Below are 22,341 nucleotides of genomic sequence, written 5' to 3'. Positions count from 1 at the left end.
ACTGTTTTAGATTATTAAAATACAGCTCTACGCTTCTAGCGTGCTGACCTCACCGGTGACAGTCCGTCAGAGAGAAGCGACAGTGGATTTCACGGAAGATGCTGAAGAAACGGGAGCTGCTGGTAAGTTTCCGGATTACTGAACGTTATATTCATATTTTCAAATATTTACAACATAGTATATACCCAAGAGTGAGTTGTATTTAGATATAAAAGCATGTGTTGACAATGGTTTTGTTCAACAAGGACAGTGGGGGGAGCTGGCGCAAGGGAAAGACAATGTAGCTTGTTACAGCAGTATAATGTTACAGTCGAGAGCTCCATGATCACGGGAGGTGAGCGTAGTGTTTTTATCGGTAGAAATACTGTTTACGTGACATGTATAAATTGCTGTCATACAGGATAGTTGTTTGTTGTCACAGCGAACTTTGAGATGGTTCAGGGATACATATGCAGCTTCATGTAAAAGTCAGAACAACAAAACCAACAATACCTATCTAGCTAGCTTGCAGTGTGCTATAACCCAACAACCATATCCTCATAGCTAGCTATGACGATTATGTAAAGTAACGTTAGCGTTATATTGCCCCGGCAGTCCCACTGCCCACTTTATTGGTGTCGTTTTCCAGTAGCACGGAACCGCGATGTTACTAACCCACTGGTGATACTACCTCAAATACACGAATCGTTTTTTTTTCTTATAAAGTAAAAAACCCCATTTGCAAGCAACTAAGCAGCATGTTGAATTTTGCTGATCAATAAAAAGTGTCAATGCAATAGTATGTAGAGCAATGACCTAGATAGCACAACCCGCACTAACCACGAGGGTGTAGCTTTGGCTAAACATTGTTGCATTTGGTGTTCACCGTGTCATTGTGTCAATTTGTTTTCGAGCATGAAGCCAAGGGGCTTGTGTGTTGTTGTTTTTGACAGGTTCATATAGTTGATTGTATTTTGTCGTCTGTATTGTGCTGTCTCTGCAATTTAATTCAGGGGATTTTGGCTAGATGACTGAATTTAATTCACATACATAAGGGTTGCATGGGTGTATCAAGTCGTTCACAGAAAGCTCTGCCTGCTTCTCACCCAGACATAGCCTACATCAGAATGCATGGCAGTAGTGTGTGTGAGAGAGAGAGGGCAACTTGAAGTCTATCATTATGGACAAACATGCAATTCCTTCTCAGAGAGAGAGCCGCTGGTGTCACAGAGGACCACAGAGGACCACCCATTACTAAAACAGAAAAATGTTCAACTAGTGTGGCTTTCAACAACCATCAGTGCATAGTAAGCCAACTGCAGACTAGACTAAGTGCTGCACGCTTAAAAATTGCCTTTACAATGCATATACATACTTTTGGGGTGCATTTAGACTGTATACTTAGCTAAACTATGTTTATAATTAAGCCTGCACATTTAGCAACATTTCCAATGACCAGTCTGGCAATAGCTACACTACCAGTCAAAGGTTTGGACACAGCTACTCATTCCAGGGTTTTTCTTTAGTCCATCATTACTTTAAGACATGAAGGTCAGTAAATACGGAACATTTAAAGAACTTTGAATGTTTCTTCAAATGCAGTTGCAAAAACCATCAAGCGCTATGATGAAACTGGCTGTCATGAGGACCGCCACAGGAAAGGAAGATCCAGAGTTACCTCTACTGCAGAGGATAAGTTCAATAGAGTTACCAGCCTCAGAAATTGCAGCCCAAATAAATGCTTCACAGAGTTAAAGTAACCGACACATCTCAATATCAACTGTTCAGAGGAGACTGCGTGAATCAGGCCTTCATGGTTGAATTGCTACAAAGAAACCACTACTAAAGGACACCAATAATAAGAAGAGACTTGCTTGGGCCAAGAAACATGAGCAATGGACATTAGACCGGTGGAAATCTGTCCTTAGGTCTGATGAGTCCAAATATGAGGTTTTTGGTTCCAACTGCTGTGTCTATGTGAGACGCAGAGTAGGGAAACGGATGATCCCTGCATGTGTAGTTCCCACCGTGAAGCATGGAGGAGGAGGTGTGGGGGTGCTTTGCTGGTGACACTGTCTGTGATTTATTTAGAATTCAAGGCACGCTTAACCAGCATGTCTACCACAGGATTCTGCAGCGATACGCTGCTGGGGATTGTGGAGGCCAGGTCATCTGATGCAGCACTCCATCACTCTCCTTCTTGGTAAAATAGCCCTTACACAGCCTGGAGGTGTGTTGGGTCATTGTCCTGTTGAAAAACAAATTATAGTCCCACTAAGCCCAAACCAGATGGGATGGTGTATCACTGCAGAATGCTGTGGTAGACATGCTGATTAAGTGTGCCTTGAACGGCCCGTGCCCGTTCCACCGGTGCCTGCTCCAGCTCCGGTCAGCTGCTCCACTCCGGAGCCAGAGCAGTCCACTCCACCGAGGTCCAGTCCAGCTCCGGTTAGCTGCTCCACTCCGGAGCCAGAGCAGTCCGCTCCACCGGTGCACAGTTCAGCTCTGGTCAGCGGCTCCAGTCCGGAGCCAGAGCAGTCCGCTCCACCGGTGCCAAGTCCAGCTCCGGTCAGCGGCTCCAGTCCGGAGCCAGAGTAGTCCGCTCCACCGGTGCCAAGTCCAGCTCCAGGCAGCGGCTCCAGTCCGGAGCCAGAGTAGTCCGCTCCACCGGTGCCCAGTCCAGCTCCGGTCAGCGGCTCCAGTCCAGACCCAGACGTCAGCCCCTCTCCAGGTTCGGGGTCTCCCACACCAGGGTCCAGACAGGGCTTGGTACATCGTGGGAGGAAGGAGAGGGGAAGCTGCGGACCAGGGGCACAACGGGGAGGCTGAGAGAATGTGGTCGTCACGCCCGGAGCCGGATCCGCCTCAGAGGCGGAATGCCCACCCGGACCCTACCCTGTTAGGTCTGGTTTGTGCGGTCCGAGTCCGCACCTTTGGGGGAGGGGGGGGGGGGTACTGTCACACCCTGACTTTTGGGACTAGTATGTTGAGTCAGGGTGTGGAGTTCTATGTTGTTATTTCTATGTTTACGTTCTAGGTGTTTTATTTCTATGTTTGGCCGGGTGTGATTCCCAATCAGAGACAGCTGTCACTCGTTGTCTCTGATTGGGGATCATACTTAGGCAGCCTGTTTGCAATCATTAGTTGTGGGATCTTGTTCCGTGTAGAGGCTTGTATTGTGTTCAGCCTGTTTATTTTGAATAATAAACATGTATGCATTTCACGCTGCGCCTTGGTCTGACCCGTCCTTCAACGAACGTGACAGCCTTGGTGATGAGTTTACACAATATAATGAAATGGTTATGAAACATGCATAAAAAGCCATAGCCTACAGTGGGTGTCTACAATAATCACTTGTCCTGAAAAATTTGGCCTGGCGCCCTCATCTCACAGACATCATAAAAGAACAGTTGAGTTAATTTCCACTGCAAATATTGTGAGTAATGCCTGAGCATTTCAGTGCTGTTTTGCAAACTGAAAATGTAGCCAGTGTGTAACTGGCAAGAACCTGACTTATGAGTAACAGCTACCAACAACCCAACCTCCAATGGTGTTCACTATTCACACAGGTCAGAGGCAGATTTTTTTATTTACTTTTTGAGGATGAGAATTATATCCTTAAAATTAACTAGGCTATGTGTCAATGCCAACTGTAACTGAAGTTGTTCAGTTGAGTAGACTAGGCTACCAGTGTTTATTCTTTGATGCAGTGTTATGAAATCTGCTCTCTGCAAGTTGCCGTGGTGATAAGTTAACACAGCGTCATTGGATGGTTACAAAAGCAAACTATTAGGCGGCTAGGCGCCTATAATAATAAAGTCAACCATCCTTGACCCTGTGAAGTGTGTGTGTCAAGTTATTCAGTCCAGATAGGATGCAGGGCAGGGAGGGGGCTGTGTCCGTGTTGGAGTGCATAAGTGTTCAGTTGGTGTGTTTGCTCTTTATGTTTGCCTGGCTAAGGGAGGGAGAGTGGTGTGGTGGCAAAGTGAAACGGGAGGCGGGACTGGCACATCCAGTGCCCAAGCCCCCTCTCTCTCTTTTCTCTGTCCTCCCTCTCTTCTCTCTCTATTTATCTCTCACCTCCCCAGGCCCACCATATTCTCTCACTCTCACTGTCCCTCTTCCCTTCTCTTGCGCTCACCACAGCTCTCTCTCGCTCTTTCTCTCTCTCTCTCTCTCTCTCTCTCTCTCTCTCTCTCTCTCTCTCTCTCTCTCTCTCTCTCTCTCTCTCTCTCTCTCTCTCTCTCTCTCTCTCTCTCTCTCTCTCTCTCTCTCTCTCTCTCTCTCTCTCTCTCTCTCTCTCCTTCCATCTTCTCTCCATGTCTTTAGAGTCTAAACTGTACATCTTTATCCTCACTCTCACAATCCTTCATTTCCCCCCTACCACCTGTCTAACCACAGTACCCCTTCCCCCTCTCTCTTTCTGTTCTTTTTCTGCCACTCCCTTGTGGACTGACATGTCTCTGTTACCAGACAGGGCCTGTCCTTCCCAGCCTGACCACTGTCCCTCACTGTGGCCTTTTAATAAACCAGCCTCTGTTCCAGACAGCATCACCTAGAGCCTGTGGTAGGCTTGGGCGGTATACCGTATATACCTTATACCGGGGTATTTGGAAATAGCCAGGGGATGGTTTTTCAAATACCGTTAAAACAATTTTATTTGAAGTTTTTCAATACATTTTATATTTGTAGCTACTTTTTAAGTTAATAAATCAAATCAAATCAAATGTTATTGGTCACATGCGCCGAATACAACAGGTGCAGACATTACAGTGAAATGCTTACTTACAGCCCTTAACCAACAGTGCATTTATTTTAAACAAAAAAAGTAAGAATAAAACAACAACAAAAAAGTGTTGAGAAAAAAAAGAGCAGAAGTAAAATAAAGTGACAGTAGGGAGGCTATATATACAGTAAAATAAAGTGACAGTAGGGAGGCTATATATACAGGGGGGTACCGTTGCATAGTCAATGTGCGGGGGCACCGGCTAGTTGAGGTAGTTGAGGTAATATGTACATGTGGGTAGAGTTAAAGTGACTATGCATAAATACTTAACAGAGTAGCAGCAGCGTAAAAAGGATGGGGTGGGGGGGCAGTGCAAATATTCCGGGTAGCCATGATTAGCTGTTCAGGAGTCTTATGGCTTGGGGATAGAAGCTGTTGAGAAGTCTTTTGGACCTAGACTTGGCACTCCGGTACCGCTTGCCGTGCGGTAGCAGAGAGAACAGTCTATGACTAGGGTGGCTGGAGTCTTTGACAATTTTGAGGGCCTTCCTCTGACACCGCCTGGTATAGAGGTCCTGGATGGCAGGGAGCTTTGCCCCAGTGATGTACTGGGCCGTACGCACTACCCTCTGTAGTGCCTTGCGGTCAGAGGCCAAGCAGTTGCCATACCAGGCGGTGATGCAACCAGTCAGGATGCTCTCGATGGTGCAGCTGTAGAATTTTTTGAGGATCTGAGGACCCATGCCAAATCTTTTTAGTCTCCTGAGGGGGAATAGGCTTTGAGGGGGAATAGGCCACACACGCGCTCCCACAATACCTGCAGTCAACTTGTGAAATACGTTTGGAGATAAAGCAGATTGCATTCTTCATTTCACCTGCCATATTATTTAACATTATGAAGCTTATCGTAGTTCCCCAGAACAGTTGAGCCAGTCACGTGTTTGTTTGTAAATAGCACAACAGGAGAAAGTGGGAGTTGGTGAGTCCGTAGCATTCTACGGTGAGTCTCTGTTCTGCGGCGCACATGAGATGATTCATTTACACTACAATTCACTATTAAATGTTTGCCATCAGATATTTTATAATGTGAGTTGTCAGTACAGTTGCCATTTTGTCCCCTGTGCTTCCTTCTAGTGTTTTTCGTTCTTCTCCGTGTTCTTCATGCTGCTCTTCCTTCAGAAAAGCCGTCATCATAACTTTGTTCATTTGCACAATTTCTCTCGTTCACTCTTGTAAATGTCTAAACGCACTGAAAAATAACATTCGGTAGTTACTAGCTATGCTTGTATAACGTTATGTGCTGGATTTGCCTGTCTTTGCAAGTAGTTTATGTTCGTTTTTGCTTGTTAGTATTTAGCTAACAGCGTCTATGTGATTTCACTATTAGTTTGTGCAAATTTTGTTAGCATTCTGGTAATATAGGCCCAATTAGCTTTTCTTGTGTTTTTTGCTCCCCCACCATGCCAGTAATACCGTAAATCCCAGGGTGAGAGAAGGACGGTATAATGATATGAAAATCTGGATACCGCCCAAGCCTGTGGTCTAATCATTTATCTGGCCCTCAGGCATTGAGTCTGTAAACTGGACCAGCAGACCCTGCCCAGTGTCCAAGATGGCCCACGTTCTATTATTAACCAAACTAGATTCAGCAGCACACTATTTTCATGCCCCATCAAGCGCCACAGATCAACATTTGTCATCACCTGTTTCTGTCCTGCACAGGGTTAGAGCACATGTTTGTACCTAATACCTATATGTCAGGGTTAGAGCGCATGTTTGTACCTAATACCTATATGTCAGGGTTAGAGCGCATGTTTGTACCTAATACCTATATGTCAGGGTTAGAGCGCATGTTTGTACCTAATACCTATATGTCAGGGTTAGAGCGCATGTTTGTACCTAATACCTATATTTCAGGGTTAGAGCGCATGTTTGTACCTAATACCTATATGTCAGGGTTAGAGCGCATGTTTGTACCTAATACCTATATGTCAGGGTTAGAGCGCATGTTTGTACCTAATACCTATATGTCAGGGTTAGAGCGCATGTTTGTACCTAATACCTATATGTCAGGGTTAGAGCGCATGTTTGTACCTAATACCTATACAGTGAGGGAAAAAAGTATTTGAGTTTGCCCACTGACAAAGAAATGATCAGTCTATAATTTTAATGGTAGGTTTATTTGAACAGTGAGAGACAGAATAACAACAACAAATTTCAGAAAAACGCATGTCAAAAATGTTATAAATTGATTTGCATTTTAATGAGGGAGATAAGTATTTGACCCCCTCTCAATCAGAAAGATTTGTCTTTTATACAGGTAACGAGCTGAGATTAGGAGCACACTCTTAAAGGGAGTGCTCCTAATCTCAGCTTGTTACCTGTATAAAAGACACCTGTCCACAGAAGCAATCAATCAATCAGATTCCAAACTCTCCACCATGGCCAAGACCAAAGAGCTCTCCAAGGATGTCAGGGACAAGATTGTAGACCTACACAAGGCTGGAATGGGCTACAAGACCATCGCCAAGCAGCTTGGTGAGAAGGTGACAACAGTTGGTGCGATTATTCGCAAATGGAAGAAACACAAAATAACTGTCAATCTCCCTCGGCATGGGGCTCCATGCAAGATCTCACCTCGTGGAGTTGCAATGATCATGAGAACAGTGAGGAATCAGCCCAGAACTACACGGGAGGATATTGTCAATGATCTCAAGGCAGCTGGGACCATAGTCACCAAGAAAACAATTGGTAACACACTACGCCGTGAAGGACTGAAATCTTGCAGCGCCCGCAAGGTCCCCCTGCTCAACAAGGCACATATACAGGCCCGTCTGAAGTTTGCCAATGAACATCTGAATGATTCAGAGGAGAACTGGGTGAAAGTGTTGTGGTCAGATGAGACCAAAATCGAGCTCTTTGGCATCAACTCAACTCGCCATGTTTGGAGGAGGAGGAATGCTGCCTATGACCCCAAGAACACCATCCCCACCGTCAAACATGGAGGTGGAAACATTATGCTTTGGGGGTGTTTTTCTGCTAAGGGGACAGGACAACTTCACCGCATCAAAGGGACGATGGACGGGGCCATGTACCGTCAAATCTTGGGTGAGAACTTTCCCTCAGCCAGGGCATTGAAAATGGGTCGTGGATGGGTATTCTAGCATGACAATGACCCAAAACACACGGCCAAGGCAACAAAGGAGTGGCTCAAGAAGAAGCACATTAAGGTCCTGGAGTGGCCTAGCCAGTCTCCAGACCTTAATCCCATAGAAAATCTGTGGAGGGAGCTGAAGGTTTGAGTTGCCAAACGTCAGGCTCGAAACCTTAATGACTTGGAGAAGATCTGCAAAGAGGAGTGGGACAAAATCCCTCCTGAGATGTGTGCAAACCTGGTGGCCAACTACAAGAAACATCTGACCTCTGTGATTGCCAATAAGGGTTTTGCCACCAAGTACTAAGTCATGTTTTGCAGAGGGGTCAAATACTTATTTCCCTCATTAAAATGCAAATCAATTTATAACATTTTTTACATGCGTTTTTCTGGATTATTTTGTTGTTATTCTGTCTCTCACTGTTCAAATAAACCTACCATTTAAAATTATAGACTGATCATGTCTTTGTCAGTGGGCAAATGTAAAAAATCAGCAGGGGATCAAATACTTTTTTCCCTCACTGTATGTCAGGCTTAGAGCGCATGTTTGTACCTAATACCTATATGTTAGGCTTAGAGCGCATGTTTGGTATAGGTAGGCTGAAGCCAGCGACTTCCTACAGTAGGTAATAGGTAGGATGAAGCCAGCGACTTCCTACAGTAGGTAATAGGTAGGATGAAGCCAGCGACTTCCTACAGTAGGTAATAGGTAGGATGAAGCCAGCGACTTCCTACAGTAGGTAATAGGTAGGCTGAAGCCAGCGACTTCCTACAGTAGGTAATAGGTAGGCTGAAGCCAGCGACTTCCTACAGTAGGTAATAGGTAGGCTGAAGCCAGCGACTTCCTACAGTAGGTAATAGGTAGGATGAAGCCAGCGACTTCCTACAGTAGGTAATAGGTAGGCTGAAGCCAGCGACTTCCTACAGTAGGTAATATGTAGGCTTTTTCTGAAACCCTTGTCTGGTAGCATATCTCAATAGCTGATGTCTTGTCAGCTACTCTGTAACTTCATGGTCTTGGCTCTCTACTTGTATAGGAAGACCAAGAGCACCCAGTTTCTGCGTCTATTCAACAATGGCCCCTCTCTGAACGGCTACACATTGTAGATGGAAATAATAAAGCCTTTCCTAAGGGCACCTGAATCGCTGCCTCTGTATATGCAAGGTCAGAAAATGTATTATCCTAGTTGTTTTCAACAGTTTCTCTTTGTGTCCCTGTGTTGTGTATAGGGGGAGTGTTGTGCTATGGATGAAATGTTTTTTTCTATGCAAATCCTTTAGAGGCTCTAAGAATGAGCTGCAAGGTGAGCTCTTTGATAGGCTAAAGAGTTACGCTACTGTCTTCATTGTTTGTCTGCTTACGTGGCATATCCACCAGCTGGCACACAGCATTATTCACACTGATGTGACGGTACATGTTATAACACCCCTCATATTGTATTTTTTAACAATAGTATCTGGCATTGTTCTGGGTGGAAACAAGAAGAGGAAGTCATGAGATTTGTAGGAATTTTCCAGCTTCTGTCTCCTCTTCTGTCTGGACCGCAAACTTACCCACCAGTGACAGTCCCCAGCAGCCCTCTGTTTGTGCAAAGAGAAGTCTTTGTTTGTTCATTGGCATGGCTTCTATGTTTCGCTGAGCCACTCACAAAAGCATAGCGTCCTAGCCTGGCTAGCTATCATTGCAACATTCCCAGCATGCTCCTTCTCTCCACCCGGAACGTCTGGAGAATGTCAAAGATAATAATATTTGTATATTTTTTTAGTACAAAACATTCCAGTATAGAGCTGTGACGATAAACCGAAAATGATCGACGCCGATCCCTTATCGCAGGCATTTTGCTGATATCGTTCATTAAGATAAGTAGCCTATACTAGAAAAATATGAAGTTTGAAATGAAGTAAGTTTACTAATATGGGTGATTGTTAATGGGACAATTGTGGTGCACATTAATTTTATAAACATATCATTCTATTTATTGTTATCGCATAAAATCAGGCAATTTATTGCGATATGGATTTTTGTCCATATCTCCCAGCTCTATTCCAGTAGCATTCCAAGAACTCCTGGCAGTCTCTTGAACTCTACTGCATTTGTGTGGTGTTTCCATTGACCTCCCAACAGGTCTTGTTATTTGATCTGATCTCTCCTTTTCATTTTACATTTTTATTTTTTTTGTCATTTAGCAGACGCTCTTATCCAGAGCGACTTAGTTAGTGAGTGCATACATTTATTTATTTATTTATTTATTTTTATACTTTTTTTCATACTGGCCCCCCGTGGGAAACAAACCCACAACCCTGCCGTTGCAAGCACCATGCTCTACCAACTGAGGGACCACATTGACCTCTCAACATATCTTGTACCTCAATGACCTTGTACCCCTGCACATGAACTTGGTACTGGTACTCTGTGGATATAGCCAAGTTATCCTTACTCATTTATTCCTTGTTATTCTTTTTCTATTTCTACTATTGCAATTTTTTTAAATCTGTGCATTGTTGGGAAGGGCCCGTCAGTAAGCATTTCACTGTTCGTGGACACCTTTACGAAGCATGTGACATAACATGATTAGTTATTTGATCTGATCTCTCCGTTCCATTGACCTCTCAACATATCTTCTTGTTATTTGATCTGATCTCTCCTCTTTGATCCTGGTGCTGCTCCTCCTTATGGCTACTGGGTAGGCGTGTGTTACGGTAGGCGTGTGTTACGGTAGGCGTGTGTTACGGTAGGCGTGTGTTACGGTAGGCGTGTGTTACGGTAGGCGTGTGTTACGGTAGGTGTGTGTTACGGTAGGCGTGTGTTACCCGTGTTCAGATCAGATCCTGTGGAAGCACAATGCTCTTATTGTACCTATTACCTCTTATCAGCTTGAGAGGGAAAGAGAGAGAGACACATGAATTCAGCCACTCAACCTGTTGATATTGACAGGTAGCAGCCTGATCTACAACGAAAATGGCGAACCAGGACCCGGTAACGACACCTATAATAGTATGTGCAGTCTGACAAGTCTAGCCAGTCTTTTTGTGAGAGAGGGTGTGTGTGTGTGAGACAATTTGCAGCTGTGTGTTTGGTTCTCTATGTGCTAGGCTACTGATTTCCTCTTTGTTTGCTTGAGAGAGAGGGAGAAACAGATTCTTCGGACTGTGATTCAGCCACTCAACCTGTTGATATTGACAGGTAGCAGCCTGGTCTACAACAATAATGGCCAACCCGGACCAGGAAACAACACCTGTAGTATGTTGTTCTCTCATCATGTCTTATTTGATCTGATCTCTGCACTACTGTAAACAGACCTGGGTTTAAATACTATTTAGGGTATTTCAATTAGGCCTACTTTCAAATACATTTTTTGAAGTAAGTATTTTGAAGTAAGTATTTAGATATTTTCTCTTTGAAAGTACAAGTATTTGAATATTGGAATGTGTTTGGAAATAAAATTGGAAAGTAAGGGCATGTATTTGAAAATACTCAAATACACAGACAAATGTATTTTTAAATACAAATATTTAAATGCTCCATGCATTTGAACCCTGGTCTGCTTGGTGCTAGGGGGTAGGCTACTTGAAATAATGGACCCGAACACAACACCTATAGTATATGCAGTCTGTCAAGTCTAACCAGTCTTTGTGTGAGAGGGTGTGTGTGTGAGAGGTTTGGTTCTCTATGGGCTAGGTTACTGATTTCTCTTTGTTGACTTTGTGGTAATATAGCCTAAATGCTGTTGAATGATGTTTGCTTGGTGGTAACAGCCTAAATGCAGTTGCATGATGTTTGCTTGTATGAGAATGCAAGCATTGGCCAATGGGTTAGAAAGTTTAGTCAATGAACAGCACCGTTATTTGCTTTTGCTTGCACTGTGTCCATAGGGTTAGTCTGTCTATCACTGTGTCCATAGGGTTAGTCTGTCTATCACTGTGTCCATAGGGTTAGTCTGTCTATCACTGTGTCCATAGGGTTAGTCTGTCTATCACTGTGTCCATAGGGTTAGTCTGTCTATCACTGTGTCCATAGGGTTAGTCTGTCTATCACTGTGTCCATAGGGTTAGTCTGTCTATCACTGTGTCCATAGGGTTAGTCTGTCTATCACTGTGTCCATAGGGTTAGTCTGTCTATCACTGTGTCCATAGGGTTAGTCTGTCTATCACTGTGTCCATAGGGTTAGTCTGTCTATCACTGTGTCCATAGGGTTAGTCTGTCTATCACTGTGTCCATAGGGTTAGTCTGTCTATCACTGTGTCCATAGGGTTAGTCTAGGCCAGGGGTCTCCAACAAGATGGATTGACACAGGGATGTGGTGTGAAACAACATGATGGATTTGACACAGGGGGATGTGGAGTGAAATGTGATGGATTGACAGATGGATTGACACAGGGGGATGTGGAGTCAAATCAAATCAAATTGTATTTGTCACATACACGTGTTTAGCAGATGTTATTGCGGGTGTAGCGAAATGCTTGTGCTTCTAGCTCCAACAGTGCTAGTAGGGAAAATCCTACCTCCTTTGTCTTTCTCATCACTATTCTTCTGAAGCGAGAGTAGAAACGCTGACGTATAGCTCCGTTTCTGTTTGATTTGACTGTTTGTGTTTACACTAAGAAGCTGGTAATGAGCGTAGGGGAGGGTGAGTCGGCGTACAGCAGTAACCTAGCCTTATCACCACCACCATCTTTCTTTCAAAGCCCCTTTCTCACAGTATCAACTTACCGCTGCCTGGTGTGGCGTTCTACAGTATAGCAGGTTTAGTGTTGCGTATATATCAGAAAATACAACACCCCTCTCAACCAATCATAATGGAGTATTCAGCCAAGCCATGGTATATAAGTCTAAGTGTGTAGTAACACGTCACTTCAAATCAAATCAAATCAAATTGTATTGGTCACATGCGCCGAATACAACAGGTGCAGACATTACAGTGAAATGCTTACTTACAGCCCTTAACCAACAGTGCATTTATTTTAAACAAAAAAAGTAAAAATAAAACAACAAAAAAAGTGTTGAGAAAAAAAAGAGCAGAAGTAAAATAAAGTGACAGTAGGGAGGCTATATATACAGGGGGGTACCGTTGCAGAGTCAATGTGCGGGGGCACCGGCTAGTTGAGGTAGTTGAGGTAATATGTACATGTGGGTAGAGTTAAAGTGACTATGCATAAATACTTAACAGAGTAGCAGCAGCGTAAAAAGGATGGGGTGGGGGGGGGCAGTGCAAATAGTCCGGGTAGCCATGATTAGCTGTTCAGGAGTCTTATGGCTTGGGGGTAGAAGCTGTTGAGAAGTCTTTTGGACCTAGACTTGGCACTCCGGTACCGCTTGCCGTGCGGTAGCAGAGAGAACAGTCTATGACTAGGGTGGCTGGAGTCTTTGACAATTTTGAGGGCCTTCCTCTGACACCGCCTGGTATAGAGGTCCTGGATGGCAGGAAGCTTTGCCCCAGTGATGTACTGGGCCGTACGCACTACCCTCTGTAGTGCCTTGCGGTCGGAGGCCAAGCAGTTGCCATACCAGGCGGTGATGCAACCAGTCAGGATGCTCTCGATGGTGCAGCTGTAGAATTTTTTGAGGATCTGAGGACCCATGCCAAATCTTTTTAGTCTCCTGAGGGGGAATAGGCTTTGTTGTGCCCTCTTCACGACTGTCTTGGTGTGTTTGGACCATGATAGTTCGTTGGTGATGTGGACACCAAGGAACTTGAAGCTCTCAACCTGTTCCACTACAGCCCCGTCGATGAGAATGGGGGCGTGCTCAGTCCTCTTTTTTTTCCTGTAGTCCACAATCATCTCCTTTGTCTTGGTCACGTTGAGGGAGAGGTTGTTGTCCTGGCACCACACGGCCAGATCTCTGACCTCCTCCCTATAGGCTGTCTCATCGTTGTCGGTGATCAGGCCTACCACTGTTGTGTCGTCGGCAAACTTAATGATGGTGTTGGAGTCGTGCCTGGCCATGCAGTCATGGGTGAACAGAGAGTACAGGAGGGGACTGAGCACGCACCCCTGAGGGGCCCCCGTGTTGAGGATCAGTGTGGCAGATGTGTTGTTACCTACCCTTACCACCTGGGGGCGGCCCGTCAGGAAGTCCAGGATCCAGTTGCAGAGGGAGGTGTTTAGTCCCAGGATCCTTAGCTTAGTGATGAGCTTAGAGGGCACTATGGTGTTGAATGCTGAGCTGTAGTCAATGAATAGCATTCTCACGTAGGTGTTCCTCTTGTCCAGGTGGGAAAGGGCAGTGTGGAGTGCGATAGAGATTGCATCATCTGTGGATCTGTTGGGGCGGTATGCAAATTGGAGTGGGTCTAGGGTTTCTGGGATAATGCTGTTGATGTGAGCCATGACCAGCCTTTCAAAGCACTTCATGGCTACAGACGTCAGTGCTACGGGTCGGTAGTTATTTAGGCAGGTTATCTTAGAGTCCTTGGGCACGGGGACTATGGTGGTCTGCTTGAAACATGTTGGTATTACAGACTCAGTCAGGGACATGTTGAAAATGTCAGTGAAGACACTTGCCAATTGGTCAGCACATGCTCGGAGTACACGTCCTGGTAATCCGTCTGGCCCTGCGGCCTTGTGAATGTTGACCTGCTTAAAAGTCTTACTCACATCGGCTACGGAGAGCGTGATCACATAGTCATCCGGAACAGCTGGTGCTCTCATGCATGCTTCAGTGTTGCTTGCCTCGAAGCGAGCATAGAAGTGGTTTAGCTCGTCTGGTAGGCTTGTGTCACTGGGCAGCTCGCGGCTGTGCTTCCCTTTGTAGTCTGTAATAGTTTTCAAGCCCTGCCACATCCGACGAGCGTCAGAGCCAGTGTAGTATGATTCAATCTTAGACCTGTATTGACTCTTTGCCTGTTTGATGGTTCGTCGGAGGTCATAGCGGGATTTCTTATAAGCGTCCGGGTTAGAGTCCCGTTCCTTGAAAGCGGCAGCTCTACCCTTTAGCTCAGTGCGGATGTTTCCTGTAATCCATGGCTTCTGGTTGGGGTATGTACGTACGGTCATTGTGGGGACGACATCATCGATGCACTTATTGATGAAGCCAGTGACTGATGTGGTGTACTCCTCAATGCGGTCTGAAGAATCCCGGAACATGTTCCAGTCTGTGCTAGCAAAACAGTCCTGTAGCTTAGCATCTGCGTCATCTGACCACTTTTTTATTAACCGAGTCACTGGTGCTTCCTGCTTTAGTTTTTGCTTATAAGCAGGAATCAGGAGGATAGAGTTATGGTCAGATTTGCCAAATGGAGGGCGAGGGAGAGCTTTGTATGCGTCTCTGTGTGTGGAGTAAAGGTGGTCTAGAGTTTTTTTCCCTCTGGTTGCACATTTAACATGCTGGTAGAAATTAGGTAGAACGGATTTTCCCTGCATTAAAGTCCCCGGCCACTAGGAGCGCTGCATCTGGATGAGCGTTTTCCTGTTGATTAATGGCCTTGTACAACTCATTCAGTGCAATCTTAATGCCAGCATTGGTTTGTGGTGGTAAATAGACAGCTATGAAAAATATAGATGAAAACTCTCTTGGTAAATAGTGTGGTCTACAGCTTATCATAAGATACTCTACCTCAGGCGAGCAAAACCTCGAGACTTCCTTAGTATTTGATTTTGTGCACCAGCTGTTGTTTACAAATATACACAGACCGCCACCTCTTGTCTTACCAGAGTCAGCCGTTCTGTCCTGCCGATGTAGCGTATAGCCTGCTAGCTGAATGTTATCATTGTCGTCGTTCAGCCACGACTCTGTGAAACATAATATATTACAGTTTTTAATGTCCCGTTGGTAGGATAACCGTAATCTTAAATTGTCCACTTTTATTTTCAAAAGATTGAACGTTGGCTAATAGGATTGATGGAAGAGGCCGTTTACTCGCTCGCCGTCGGATCCTTACAAGGCACCCCGATCTACGTCCGCGATATCTCCTTCTCTTCCTCACGCGAATGACGGGGATTTGGGCCTTGTCGGGTGTCTGTATGATATCCTTCGCGGCCGCCTCGTTGAAGAAAAAATCTTCGTCCAATACGAGGTGAGTAATCGCTGTCCTGATATCCAGAAGCTCTTTTTGGTTATAAGAGACGATGGCAGAAACATTATGTACAAAATAAATTACAAATAACGCGGAAAAACACACATAATAGTACAATTGGTTAGAGGGCTGTAAAACGGCAGACATCTTCTCCGGCGCTGTTCAGGAACTGGTCGCTAAATTGCACAGACGGGTACAGATTTAAGCAAGATTTAAGTTAGTCAGAAGAATAGTCAACCAGAGGACAAATCCAGGTTATGAACAAATCCCCCACCTCTCTTTCCCTCTGCCGCTCTATTTGGCTTTCTCCCTACCCCTCTCAGAATGTTAGAGGATCCCACAACTCCCTACTACATCGCATGGTTCAGGCTTGGTTCTGATTAATCTCTAGAGAAACTGTGCAATGTGCGCATTGAGCTCAAAACCTACAGGACGGTAGCTCTCCAAGAACAGGGTTGGGGAGTAGTGCTGAGCTATTAGTGCTTTTTGAGGTTTGTTTGATTAAAAAAAATTAAGGATTTCAGTTTTGATTAAAAAACAACAACATTACATGCATTATGTGGGTTGAATGCTGTAACAACACAGAATAAAACAATTAATACAAGTCTCATGATGGTAGTGACTGCCCATTACTGCTTATCACTTATTAACCATCATTTATTCATATTACTTTACTTTAATAAAATATTTAAGTTGTGTATATTACATTTGTTTTACTTGATGACTTTATTATTTCATACCAAGTCATCTCATCTCTATAGAGCTGATGCCTTTGCCTATAGTTCTTCAAAGTAAATAAGGTATACTTTTTTGACTGCTGAATATCAACCATCAATCACTTAGGTAATGTAATTTCAGGTAGAGATACCTCTCGAAGCAACAGCTGCCCTCTATTCCCTCACGATAGTGCATTCTTCTCTCTTCTGTAGCAGGCGTAAAAGAAACACAGACCGGACAAGAATATGCTCAATGGATTATGGTCATTGTAGTTAATTACCATGTTTTATGCGCTGAACTATGTAGAATATTGGCCTGTTGGAAACTACAACTCCCTACTACATCGCATGGTTCAGGCTTGGTTCTGATTAATCTCTAGAGAAACTGTGCAATGTGCGCATTGAGCTCAAAGAAAAAAACGATGGGTCAATTAGTTGTTTAAAAAACATCACTCAGCACTATTGGAGAGGGAAAGGGGAAAACCTAGTCTGTTGTACAACTGAATGCATTCAACTGAAATGTGTCTTCTGCATTTAACCCAACCCCTCTGAATCAGAGAGGTGCGGGGGGCTGCCTTAATCGACATCCACGTCTTCGGTGCCCGGGGAACAGTGGGTTAACTTCCATGCTCAGGGGCAGAACTACTGATTTTTACCTTGTCAGCTCGGGGATTCGATCCAGCAAGGATCCAGCAAGGATGGTGAGGAGAGAGAGAGAGAGAGAGGTAAAGAGAGGTTAGAAGGATGGTGAGGAGAGAGAGAGAGAGAGAGAGAGGTAAAGAGAGGTTAGAAGGATGGTGAGGAGAGAGAGAGGTAAAGAGAGGTTAGAAGGATGGTAAAGAGAGGAAGGACAAGGAGAGGAGGAGCGAGGGTTCTCTACTCATTCACTCCTCCATGCCTCTAGTCCCTCTCCTTCTCTACAGCTTTTCTTCTCAAGCTCTTCAATTGCACAGAAAGCAGTGTGACCTTTTCATTCATTATTCTACACAGAGTGGAGGGAGTGAAGATGAGGGGAGACAGAGAGAGTCTGATCCAGGTTTAAGCTCTTGTCACTCTTAATTAGATGGAATCCTCTCAGGCTAAAAGAACACTCTCCAGCCTCTTACTTACGTAAGAAACTTTGTCTCATCTAAACGCCGGAGAGAGAGTAGAGAGGGAAGACGCGAGAGAGGAGAAGGAGAGGGATATTGGTGGTTCTGGGGGAGTTGAGACACAGACAGACAGATGTTGGTTGGATACCTCTTTTAGCAGTAGACGTTACGGGCAGGACCAGGAGGTGTGGGTGGGTGGCGATGACTGGGCACAGAACAGGTCATTCACACTCCTGCCTGTCGTACGGTTACTGTGTCATCGCCTGCCTACAGTCCTCTCTCTACGGTAACAGAGTGAGATGGTTTGTTTGACGAGGAGGGCTGACAAGTAACCACTGGTGTTGACTCTATCTTGGCAGAGGGAGCACAGCATACTGCCTTTTGCTAGACCTCAGTTGTTAGATAACTTGTAGGTCTAGCTTGCAGGTTTTTGTGTGTATCTTCTGGTTCCATCGCTCCATCATTTATCTTAGATTACTTACTGTATGTCCGTGTAAAGCCTTAGCTCTGAATTGCAACCAGTTGGCACATGGTACAGTTGAAGTCGGAAGTTTACATACACTTAGGTTGGAGTCATTAAAACTTGTTTTTCAACCACTCCACAAATGTCTTGCTAACGAACTATAGTTTAGGCAAGTCGGTTAGGACATCTACTTTGTGCATGACACAAGTAATTTTTCCAACAATTGTTTACAGACAGATTATTTCACTTATAATTCACTGTATCACAATTCCAGTGGGTCTGAAGTTTACATACACTAAGTTGACTGTGCCTTTAAATAGCTTGGAAAAGTCCAGAAAATGATGTCATGGCTTTAGAAGCTTCTGATAGGCTAATTGACATAATTTGAGTCAATTGGAGGTGTACCTGTAGATGTATCTCAAGGCCTACCTTCAAACTCAGTGCCTCTTTGCTTGACATCATGGGAAAATCAAAAGAAATCAGCCAAGACCTCAGAAAAAGAATTGTAGACCTCCACAAGTCTGGTTCATCCTTGGGAGCAATTTTCAAACGCCTGAAGGTACCACGTTCATCTGTACAAACAATAGTATGCAAGTATAAACACCATGGGACCACGCAGCCGTCATACCGCTCAGGAAGGAGATGCGTTCTGTCTCCTAGAGATGAACGTACTTTGCGAAAAGTGCAAATCAATCCCAGAACAACAGCAAAGGACCTTGTGAAGATGCTTGAGGAAACAGGTACAAAATGATCTATATCCACAGTAAAACAAGTCCTATATCGACATAACCTGAAAGGCCGCTCGGCAAGGAAGAAGCCACTGCTCCAAAACCGCCATAAAAAAGCCAGACTACGGTTTGCAACTGCACATGGGGACAAAGATCGTACTTTTTGGAGAAATGTCCTCTGGTCTGATGAAACAAAAATAGAACTGTTCGGCCATAATGACCATCGTTATGTTTGGAGGAAAAAGGGGGTCGCTTGCAAGCCGAAGAACACCATCCCAACTGTGAAGAACGGGGGTGGCAGCATCATGCTGTGGGGGTGCTTTGCTGCAGGAGGGACTGGTGCAATTCACAAAATAGATGGCATCATGAGGAAGGAAAATTATGTGGATATATTGAAGCAACATCTCAAGACATCAGTCAGGAAGTTAAAGCTTGGTCGCAAATGGATCTTCCAAATAGACAATGACCCCAAGCATACTTCCAAAGTTGTGGCAAAATGCCTTAAGGACAACAAAGTCGAGGTATTGGAGTGGCCATCACAAAGCCCTGACCTCAATCCTATAGAAAATGTGTGGGCAGAACTGAAAAAGCGTGTGCGAGCAAGGAGGCCTACAAACCTGACTCAGTTACACCAGCTCTGTCAGGAGGAATGGGCCAACATTCACCCAACTTATTGTGGGAAGCTTGTGGAAGGCTACCCGAAACGTTTGACCAAAGTTAAACTATTTAAAGGCAATGCCACCAAATACCAATTGAGTGTATGTAAACTTCTGACCCACTGGGAATGTGATGAAAGAAATAAAAGCTGAAAGAAATAATTCTCTCTACTATTATTCTGACATTTCACATTCTTAAAATAAAGTGGTGATCCTAACTGACCTAAGACAGGGAATTTGTACTAGGATTAAATGTCAGGAATTGTGAAAAACTGAATGTAAATGTATTTGGCTAAGGTGTATGTAAACTTCCGACTTCAACTGTACATTGCTATGAAGTACTATTTTTTTCCCCCAGCATGCTTTTTTGGTCTTTTGAAAAAAACAATCACAAAAACGCCTTCGATTGTCATGAAGCGTGTTGTTTGTGACTAAGTCCTGATATGCCTGACCTCTGTGTGAGTGATATTGTTTGGCTGACTGGCGGACATCTGGCCTAATGGCCGAACTAGCATTAGCATAGTGGAGCTAAGTGCAGCCTTAATCTTAAAGCTATGGTATAGCAAAGGCTATGGCATGATGAGAAGGGGTACCATCTAATCTCTGTGGGCATTGTTGTAGCATCAAGCTGTCTGGACTACACTATATATGCAAGGGATTACATTTTTGATTCCATTAAATCAAATCCCCCCAAAAATGTCACATGCGCAGAATACAACAGGTGTAGTAGACCTTACAGTGAAATGCTTACTTACCAGCCCTTAACTAGTAGAGTTTTTAGAAAGTAAGACAAATTTGCTAAATAAACTAAAGGAAAAATAGTAACACAAAAACAATAACAATAACGGGGCTATATACAAGGATAATGGATATTTCTTGATCTTCATTATGTTATTGTGTGTCTGTCTGTTTGTTGCAGCTTTCCGAGAGACAACCCCAGTGTGAAGATGAGACCATGGTTCCAGTACTAACTTCAAAAAAAGCCAGCGAACTACCAGTGAACGAAGTAACGTGTGTCCTGCAGGTATGTATGGCACAGTGAAAAATGTAGAACTTAGTACATTGCACTAATAGTAATGGAATACATAGACATTTGAGTCATTTAACAAACGCTCTTATCCAGATGACTTAGTCAGTGCATTCATCTTAAGATAGCTAGGTGACACAAGTTAGACCTAGTCAGCATCACTGTGAACTTGGTGTCAAATAACGCCCCTCAAGCACATTAAAGGGTGAGCCCCTCATCTCATGATCACACGCTAGTCACCTGACACTGTTGTTGTTGGTAACCATGCTCCTTCCCTCAGGCTGACCTGCAGTACGGCCTGACCCACAGTGAGGTCACCCGTCGCCGTGCCTACCATGGCTGGAATGAGTTCGACATCAATGAGGAGGAGCCTCTCTGGAGGAAGTACATCTCCCAGGTGAGTGGCGGATAGAACTACAAATCCCTTGTCAACGTCAAGCAGAAAAACTACAACTCCCTGGAGAGTGAAGGGAAGCTACCAAAACCTGAAATTCATAACATTATTATGGCGTTGTAGTAAATGTGTATGAAGACTAAATAAGCAAAAAGGGGAACACCCTCACACTTGATGCATCCTGGCTTTGATGCTGGAGTTCTAGCACAGCATCCCACCACTGACATTACTAGACATTTCCTGCGAGTGCTGAAGCCAAAGCTGCAGTAGGGCTTCAGGTTTCAGAAGCAGCTCCCTACATGCTGTAGTGTTTAGTACATGTGAAATATCACAGATCACCTGCTGTCCTCCCTCCGCCCCGCTCTTGGTTCGCTCTTGGCTTCTTCAGCAAGGACAAAAGCTCCCAGTGTCCTCTGGGGTAGGAGGGAGGGAGGGAGAGGAGTAAAAATCTGGGCCGCTCTGCCTGGTTTCTGTCTTCCGTGGCCAGAAGCAAAGTGATGAGCGGTCGGATAAATATAGAGCTGCCACCCTGAGAGGCCGTTTTTCTCCTCACCCCCCCCCCCCCCCCCGCGCTCTCTCTCTCCCCCCCGCGCTCTCTCTCTCCCCCGCGCTCTCTCTCTCCCCCGCGCTCTCTCTCTCCCCCGCGCTCTCTCTCTCTCCCCCGCGCTCTCTCTCTCTCCCCCGCGCTCTCTCTCTCTCCCCCGCGCTCTCTCTCTCTCCCCCGCGCTCTCTCTCTCTCCCCCGCGCTCTCTCTCTCTCCCCCGCGCTCTCTCTCTCCCCCCCGCGCTCTCTCTCTCTCCCCCGCGCTCTCTCTCTCCCCCGCGCTCTCTCTTGCCCCTACTCTCTCCCCCCTACTCTCTCTCCTCCGTCTCCCTCTCCCCGTCTTTCTCTCCTTCTCCCCATCTCTCTCTATTCCCACTCTCTCTCTCCCCCGCACTCTCTCCCCTCTGACCCCCCCCTCTCTCTGTTCTTTCTTTGTTTCACCCCCTTTGATACCCTGCTGTTGTGCCAAAAAAGAAGAAGAAAGATCAGCCACTTACTCATCACGTGGTTGACATCAGATGCAGCCTCCTGTTGCCATGGAAACTTATCAAAAAATACGTAATTATGCCATGAGCCATTGCTGTACTTTGGAGGTTTGGTTTGTTTAAATTGCAGGGGGGAAATCTTTATTTAATTTTTTTGTACTAATCATAATTACAGAGGCACTTTAGATCTAGCCAGATTGAACCAGATCAGAGGCTGTTCTATCAGTAACACCATTTTCGAATTTCTCCATTCCATATTTTATGGTATTTTCTCAAAGCCATTTGTCCCAGAACGCTTAAGACCCAAACCTAACTCCCCTAGGTGACAGGGTCAACGTCCATGGAAAGGCAGGACAGTACTCAA

The 22,341-nt window shown here is 44.9% G+C and overlaps 1 protein-coding gene across 1 annotated transcript in view; it reads left to right on the top strand.

Moving 5' to 3' along the window:
• The first annotated feature begins 1 nt into the window (after nt 1).
• Nucleotides 2-22,341, top strand: part of LOC311140842 (calcium-transporting ATPase type 2C member 1-like) — a 56,732-nt gene continuing 34,392 nt past the window's right edge. Inside the window, exons 1-3 of the mRNA XM_084176106.1 lie at nt 2-122; nt 20,448-20,552; nt 20,836-20,952. Of these exons, the coding sequence (XP_084032232.1) occupies nt 99-122; nt 20,448-20,552; nt 20,836-20,952 (246 nt within the window). The 5' untranslated portion in view covers nt 2-98. The remainder of the gene's footprint in view (nt 123-20,447; nt 20,553-20,835; nt 20,953-22,341) is intronic.

This window comes from Coregonus lavaretus, assembly GCF_964263955.1.
Source record: "Coregonus lavaretus genome assembly, chromosome: 13".
In the NCBI taxonomy this organism is placed as follows: domain Eukaryota; kingdom Metazoa; phylum Chordata; class Actinopteri; order Salmoniformes; family Salmonidae; genus Coregonus; species Coregonus lavaretus.
This window is presented reverse-complemented; position numbering and strand designations above follow the sequence as displayed.